General features: G+C 45.2%; 1 protein-coding gene across 1 annotated transcript; it reads right to left on the bottom strand.

Annotated features, from left to right (window-relative positions):
* Nucleotides 1-5,030: 5,030 nt before the first annotated feature.
* tcap (titin-cap (telethonin)) lies at nucleotides 5,031-7,027 on the bottom strand. The gene is made up of 2 exons (XM_079746975.1): nucleotides 6,736-7,027; nucleotides 5,031-6,381 (listed from the first exon to the last, which is right to left on the bottom strand). The coding sequence occupies exons 1-2, from the start codon at nucleotides 6,882-6,884 to the stop codon at nucleotides 6,003-6,005; spliced, it is 528 nt and encodes a 175-aa protein (XP_079603101.1). The 5' UTR covers nucleotides 6,885-7,027; the 3' UTR covers nucleotides 5,031-6,002.
* Between the last annotated feature and the right edge of the window lie 1,787 nt (nucleotides 7,028-8,814).

Consider the following 8,814-nt stretch of genomic DNA (forward strand, 5'->3'; position numbering starts at 1 on the left):
CAGAGACGCAGAAGGGTTTGTTTTCGTGACTTGTCATGACTTGCCTGGAACGCTACCAAGTCGTGAGTTGTGACTTCAAGCCGTAACTTACGGGCTTAATAGTGCCCCTGGAACGCAGCATAACAGCAATTGTTTTTACTGTGTTACTACAAAGAGCCAAGTCACACACGTACACATGTACACATATACACACGTACTCACATACACACGTTAACAAACATACACATACCAAACACAAACACACACACACACACACACACACATACACATACACACACACACACACACACACACACACACACACACATACACACACACACACACATACACACATCTCTGATCAGACCTCTGCTCTGACAGCTTCACTTGATTTTAACCATTTAACATTTCTGTGTGGCTTTACCAAAACATATTTTCAACCTCACTTTGCTCTACAGCACTCGCCGCATTTTTGAGACTAGTGGAACACAGACAACTGTGTCATCTTGTTACCTTCAATCCCATGTGAACAATGATTGGCGTTTCTTCTTTAATAGAAGCCTGTATATTGACAGATTGAACGACCATCATGCAGCGGTTCGCCGGGTAGAGATAGACACATTATACTTGGTTCTCTTGCAATCGCTTGTGGGTAGAAAGTCTCATTAAGATGGTCGCAGCTCTCCCCGGTCTGTAACACAACCACTCCCACAGATTGCGAGGCTGTCAGCTTTCTCTCTCTCTTTTTATTAGGGACCGCTGGTGGTCACGTCAAGGTAGGTAAGGCTGATGATCAGCCAACACACTCGGCCTCCAAAAACTGCATTTCATACAGCCACTGCTGTGCCTCCTTGTTACTTTCCCAGATTCACAATTGTACATTCAATTTATTATTTAACTTCCACTCTCAGGAATGTTTGTGTGTGTGTGTTTGTTCGTTGTTGTGTAAGTATTTTTGTGTTGTGTGTTTGTGTGTGTGTGTGTGTGTGTGTGTGTGTGTGTGTGTGTGTGTCTGTGTCTGTGAAAATGAATGTTTATTTATATTTTAAATTGTAGTCAACAAATTCTGATATCTCTTTTCTTCCAGAGTTTTGTTATAATTGATGGAGTCTAATCTCACCACCGTATACACAAGCAAGAACTGGCAGAGTTGTGTGTTCAATATCAGATGGATTCATAATATATTAATGTAAAGACAAAACATAACGCTCCATATCTTTTACAGACAATTATCTTCCAGCTGTCTTTTTGTGACATGGCCTGACGTCTCTGTCCTAGCAGCCATCCTGACTTCTCTCAGGCTATGAATGTAATGTGCCTGAAAAGCCCTGCAGAGACTCTCCGTTGATCGACATTAGCTAATGCATTATTAATGAGACAAGACTTCTTCTTCCATCTTCGATACGAAGAAAGTGTAGCGAAAGTGTAGCACCTTGCTTAATGTTGCGTCACTGCAAGGGTTTCTCTCACATATAAATGCAATAGCAGAATTCTCAATCATATGGACACTAAGGAGGTACATGTATTATGTACTTTCACGTGGTGAGTCACTGCAAAAGAAAATAAGCGGACAAAAAGTTTTTTGAAAAATGTAGGTTGCCACATGGTTTGGCATGTGCCAAAAGCTATACAGCACATATGGACACTGCGGGTGTGTGTGTGTGTGTGTGTGACTAGACAAACAATGTGTTATTTATGTTTCAAATGCCTTGCCCAGAATTAGATGAATAGCGCCTTATTTTGCAAGCCCATGGATGGCAGGGTGTTACAAAAGTTTAATAAGCATAAAAACAACATAGAAAATGTATATATTTTATGGTTTGTCTTGTGTTTTTGCACATACATGAGTGTGTGTGTGTGTGTGTCTGTGTCTGTGTGTGTGTGTGTGTGTGTGTGTGTGTATAAAAGAGTTTTTGGCTTTGTACTTGTGTAAGGGGATTCAGTGTAGGTTCTCCGACCCATCTCGGGGGGGGGGGGGTGAACAGGGACGACGACGACAATGACCCTGTGGAGGGTGTTACATCCCTCCTTTGGTTCCTGAAACCAGGGACGCGGCAAACACCCCATCAGCCAATTAACTTGTTCCACCACTGTGATGTCAGAGGGGCTAATGGAGTCGACAACAGCACCATGCTAAGGTCTGGGCTGTACGCGGTAATGATCGGCTAATGATGGTAGTGAATGGAGGTTTAGCGGTGTGTTCCTCTGAGGTGTGAGGTTGGCTTTTGCATCTTTAGTATTGGTTCTGTGTGCAGTGGGCTTCAGTGGGAATAGATGAGGGAGTGTGGTCATTATTCCACCCAAATGTTCTCACATCGTTGGCGGAGTAGGTTATTATTATTATTGAGTAATAATGTGCATGACCAGCCTGTTATTTGGGTTTTTTTTTTTTTTTTTTGGGATATTTAAGAATCTTTAATACAAAAAATTTGCGTCTAGGCTAAGTATAGAACCTGATGTTTAGTTTGTACAAAAAAAAAAGATAAATAAGGATTCTAAATAGTATATTTAAATTGAGTGCCGATGTGTACTGCCTCGCCTGGCCAGCAGGGGACAGTAACATGTCTAATAACACACAGACAGGTTAAAAGGCGCTTTCTTGTTAAGATTCCCTCCCGTTGATCATCGCTTCAAATTATTTCATGGTCTATTTCCTAAGCCAGTTTGGAGACTGGCAGTTGGCATCGATAGTTATGTCCCTTGACATCTGTCTATTGGTCAGTTAGTCTAGCAATCTCTGGCATTTCTTACATCTTGAGCTGTCTGTGATGATCATCATCCACTCTCAGTCTGCACAGCAAAAGTGAAAAGGAAACGCTGGCTTAAAAGCCAGCGTGGAAGAAAACATTGTGAGGAGCAGGGTTTTTCTTTATTTTCTTTGTGTTCTTTGCTTTTTCCTTTGAAGGCGGCCGGTACCACCAGTAGACAAGGAGACCAGAAGACCAGGGCATTTGCCTTCAGCCAGCTTAGTTAACCCTGTCACATGGGCATCATTTTTACTGATAAAAAAACGAAAGAAAGAAAGAATGGTCGATGCATATGATATGGTTTGTGCCTGAAGGCGTTCACCGTGACTTGTGCGAGACACAACTTGGCTGTCGTGAGTTACATTGTTACATACCACAGTAGGGGCGAATTACTCAGACTTCACAAAAGATCTATTGCTGTTTGGGCCTGCATATCCCACCATCGTGCGTCAAGCTCATCATGGCCTGAACAGCTGACGATGAAGATGGCGCCGATATGAACCAGCTTGTATCTTGCGACCAAAAGTTTTAAATGTCTTAAATAACCCCCTTTTTAAGAGTTTTGCAGGTTGTCTATGGATTTAGATAGACAAAAAAAAATGGACAATTATCGAAAATGATATTGATAATCACAAATAAAAAGTATTACGGCCTCTTATTCTTTCAAAGGACACAGATCACTTTCTATAAATAGGCGCTTGACGCCAGGCTGTGGATGTGAAGGAATGATCCCATCCAGGTCATCTGTGCTGGGAGTTACCCAACACCAAGCCCCCTATGTCCACTATCCAGCAGACAGGGTAGGAGGGGGGCATGTCGGTTGTCATGGTAACACAATGCGGCTGCCGTGGGGAGCAGCCAATTGGTCCATAGGAGCAGCTGGCTGTGGATACACTGCCATTTTGAGCCGCTTGTTGATTATGCGGAAGTCCTAACTTGAACGCTCCTGACTGGATGTAGGCCCATATGGCATCAGGCCAGGTTTTTTGCTTATTTGTGTTAAGTTATGCCTTTTCAACTATATAACCATATTCTAGCCGGCGATTTCATTTTCCAAAGTGACTTATAATTAATTTCAGATTCCCTGCTTTACAGAAAGACTCTAGGCATTAGGGGATTCAAACCCAGATCCTTTCCGCTGGGAGTGGAACATTCCAAGTCACAAAGTCACAATGAATTTGATACTGTTCCCCGGATTCTGAAGGTTGATATGCTCCTACGGTATCAGCTCATAACACATCTTCGCCTCACCCACGTCCTGCCATGTCAAGTTTGTCCGCCACAGAAGTTGCTTTGAAAGTTCTTTCCCAAAAGTGAGGGTCATATTAGGGAAGGGGAGTGTGTGTGTGTGTGTGTGTGTGTGTGTGTGTGTGTGTGTGTGTGTGTGTGTGTGTCTGTTGGTGGGGGCGGGGGGGGGGGGGGGGGGGCATTCTTTATTTAACAACATTGGGATGGGTTCTGCCACTTTCAACAGTTGGATGGAGCGAGGAAATGGAAAGAACACACCTGTTTTTCCACTGCGATGCGTACAGGGTCTATAAATACACAACCACTGCATCCACTGCCTATCACCGCGTGGCAAAGACTGCGCCGTGGACAGGAGGGTGAGAGGGAGGAGGAGGAGGAGGAAGGAAGAAAAATGCAAGGAAGAGAGAAAAACTATATTAAGTAGAGGCGTGCAGAGGGACATTTTCGATATATGTACTCCAAATGAAATGTTGTTTTAGTCGGGGAGGGGGAAAGTATTAATGTGCGATATCGAGCAAGGGTGTGTGTGTGTGTGTGTGGGAGGGGGGGAAGTCAGACAAAAGTGCATATGAATGTATGTAAGTTCCTCTGCCCACAGTATGGCCGAAGATAGAGTGGATGAAACGGCTGAAATGACTCATTATGAACCAAAATGAGGCTTGACTTGGTTCTGTCAAAGGCACACAGCTATTTATATTGTTTATATTTGAACCAAAACGCCTCTCTGTCAGTAGAGTTTACCCCCTCCGAGATAAGATGAGTGAGATCATTTGGGACTTCTTTATTTTAGGGTTGTTCCAGAGCAATTTTGCTAAATAGCTGTGGATTCATGTTAGAAACCACATAGCTGTGGAGGTTTTTGTTATCTGAATTTTCAGATTCAGATGATTCGATGGCTCAGATGGTTATTCTTATTCGGTTGTTTATATTATATCAGAAAATAAAAAGTAAGTTATAGAAAATAAACAGGCCACATGATTGAAAGCAAATACATATTTTTAATGATCATAGAAAAATAATTCTCTAGCAAAACATAATAAATAAGCACAGCACCCACACACGAAAAACAAAACAAACTAACTAAATAAAACTAATGTGTCGACGTCGCACACAAGAGGAAGTCTGTCACAAGAAAGAGGTGGAACAGCCGTACAGTGGTGGAGGTAAATTACCATTTCAAGGGTGTAAACACACAATTACAGTATTCACACATCTCAAACCTCACAAACATGGCATGACTGCACGGTGGCATTCCATACTCTATAATATGATCACATTGTCAAGGACTCGAAGAGATGTGGATGCTTCCATTGTTATGAGACAACACTGTTGCCATGGTGGGGCCCACCACCATGTCATCACAACCTATTTATGCCACTGCCTATTTTCACTGAACACTTGTCTTGTTATCTTATCCTCTTTAACCAACTTCTTTTCCATTTCCCTCAAATAATGTGCTTGACCGTCCACTCATAACATGTTTTGACCCATGCTATTGATCCCAACCACATTCAAACAACACTTACTTTCATTTACCTTATTAAAGTTTACTTCCATCTTTATAAAAACAAATAACAAGCAGTTAAAAAACGTTTGGTCTTTCTCTAAAAGAAATAAGACAAAAACGGGACAGGACAATCCATTGAGAAAGCTGAAAAAACTTTTGGCAACATGTTCCAACCTCTGCGTTACAAGTATCACACCAATGACCTACACCACATGCCAATAACACAAGCCTATCACTCGCCAATATGGGATCTAACGGCCGTGCCTAGGAGCTACATTGAGGATATTATGAAGGTCGCTAAAGACACATCTACACACAACATGTATGTGCCTGCCTCTTCGGATATGCTCTGGACCATATCTGCTCTTCTTAATCCTCCAACCTCTACCATTTCGCCCCCCGCCCTCCTCCTTCTCCTCTCTTTTATGCCCCCCCCCACTCTCTCTTCCTCCATCGACGGGGGGCGGGGTGCGTGTGGGTGGGTGTTTGGATGGGGGTAGGGGGTCGGGGGAAGGGGGAGTTCACCCCCTCTGGGCCTCCACCGACATGGAGCGACCCAGGGTTTTGGAGGCGAACTCCATGCGAAGGGGCTTGACGGGGGGCAGGTCCCTGGTGATCTCGTCCACCGTCCGCTTGGCGGGGCAGGTGACAGGGGTGAAGGGCCGCCGGCCCTCCTCCTCCACCGCCCACCCGCGGCCCAGCCGGACGCCCAGCTCGGACGGGGTGAAGATAGGCAGGGGCAGGGTGTTCCTCTTGGGAAGGAGCTGGTGCTCCCGGCCGCCGCGCTCCACCGTGCCCAGTCGGAAGACCCCCGAGGGGCAGGCCTGCCCCAGGGTGCGGAGCTGCCACTGCCGGTACAGGGTCTCCTTGCGGGAGTCGTCCTTCATGTCCTGAGTCTGCCTGTGGGGGAGGGGGGGGGGGGGGTTGGGTTAGAAACACACATAAGGAGACCTTTGTGGAGCTTACCTCAGAGAACACCTCCACCTTTTTTATATATCCCAAAGTTGTCTAACTAATTAGATCAAGTTATCTTAAAGCATTTAAGTTAAGGCCTCGTCTAATTCCATTATATTGTGAATGATATTGGTATAAATAGATACAATATAAGATAAGATGGGACATCCTTTGAGAACAGAATCATATGAGGTAAGAGAGATGGTATAGTAAGACATGAGTCTGGACATGTGAGTCCCTCATGTCTGTCCGAGTGTACCAGCCAATCGGTGGTTTTAGCGTTCACCACCTCTCTCTTACCCCTCTTGAGGCCTGGTCTTGAGGCAGATGCTGTTCCAGTCAGCGCTGTAGCTCTCCCTCTGGGAAGTGTTTTCCTCCCGGACGCTGCAAGCCAGATCCGCTCCCACCACCTCCCCATTAAGCTTCTCCACCACCGTGCTGAACTTCATCTTTATGACCGGAGTAATGTATGGCGAGACGGATACAGACGAACGGATTCTCTATGTGTGTCGCTGAGCCTCCTTCTGTCGGGTCCTCTGTGGAGAGCTTTGTGTTGGGGTGAGATGTTCTCTCTGGGGTAATCGGTTCCTGCTGCCGTCTCCGTCCTGTGGTGTGAGCCAGTGCTTTTGGGGAACTGGGGGGGTCTTTCCAGGCGCTTATATACACATGCTGTTGCTATTTTCTGATCTGTGTTGTCATGTCTCTACAATCAGTGTAAGAGGACACTGCCTGCGCCACCGCCTGCGAACTGCCAGCCTCATCCTACCAGAGCAGGACCCAACACTAAGGGTGGGGGGGTTGGGGGAAAGGGGCTTATGGGTAATTGCGCCCCCCCCCCCTAATAACTGAACCCCCAATTACCATCCCTAATCCCTCGACCAACTGGCGGCTCAGGGATGGAAGTACCTCTTTCAGAAGCAGACACACACATACATACACACACACCGGCTCCATACAAAGGTTATGGAAACATGTGTACTGCCATGCTCAACAGAGAGGATGTGATCACTGTCTTAGAACAGGAATCTTGATGGCAGTTTGGTCTTGATGTACGCTGACAAATCCATTCTCTGTCATGTGGAAAGAGAAGAAAGAACCCGCCGGTGATGATAGAGTTTATTTTTGTCCATTTCCAAGCTGTCCACACACACATGCATGCGTGCACATATATACGCACAAACACACAGACGGGCGTCTACTGAAACAGACAGACACTTGCATATATACACACACACAAGCGCAGCCATACTGACACACACACACACACACACACACACACTTATAAAAAGACAGACAAACAATCAGGCACACACACACACACATACACACACACACACACACACACACACACACACGCACACACAGGGATATACAACCCTAGAAACACATGTGTTAGCTCACAAACTGGCATTCCTCCACATAAACATCCCATGCATCTTTCACTGGAAGGCCAGTTCTGAACGTACAAGACTGCATGTTTATTCTCGGTCCCAACATCACAACTAGATGACAACACACTTACAACTCACTTTCATTGATAACAAAAGACCCCCTCAATAGATACACGCAGACACACACACTTGTTACATTGATGCTGCAGTAAGAGCGCCTAAATCCAGTAATTCATCGCCTTGGTGACAGCAAATGACAGCGGCCAAAATCATCTCGGATTACAAACTGGGAAACAACATGACCCCTCTATCTCTCTCTCTCTCTCTCTCTCTCTCTCTCTCTCTCTCTCTCTCTCTCTCTCTCTCTCTCTCACACACACACACACACACACACACACACACACACACACACACACACACATTCACACACAGCGGCCATTCGTTTTTCAGTGAATCACTCAGCCAGGAACCATCATACTTCCCATCAGAGACCACAGTCACTTTACAGTCAACATGACGAGCATTTAACACCTCATCCCGTCACAATATGATATGGGTAAAGCTGCATTATGTGCACTAAACACCTGTGTAACATAACATTACATTTGTTTATTGGAAGTAATTAATACGGATTGCAAATTGCATTACTTATCGGTTGGTCGATTGCCTTTTCCAAACATTTTAAAACGATACAAACAGCACTTGGTTGAGTGAGCTCATGACGAACAAGGAGCACGGCAGTTAAAAACATACTGACGTCACCCGAGGAAATCCACGAAGCAATCAAAAGTGATTCTACCCAGTGGTGTTGTCTATTTTATTGTAGTGGGTATACTGTGATGATTCCCTCCCAGCCTCGTACACACCCGTCCCGCCGGTACGTGTACGTGTGATGCGCTTATGGGGTGTCGCACCACACTCACTAACGCAGGGGTCTACAACCCGCTGCATGGATTTAAGAGTGCAACGATTATCAACAATCATGGAA

This window comes from Pollachius pollachius, assembly GCF_949987615.1.
Source record: "Pollachius pollachius genome assembly, chromosome: 11".
Taxonomy (NCBI): Eukaryota; Metazoa; Chordata; class Actinopteri; order Gadiformes; family Gadidae; genus Pollachius; species Pollachius pollachius.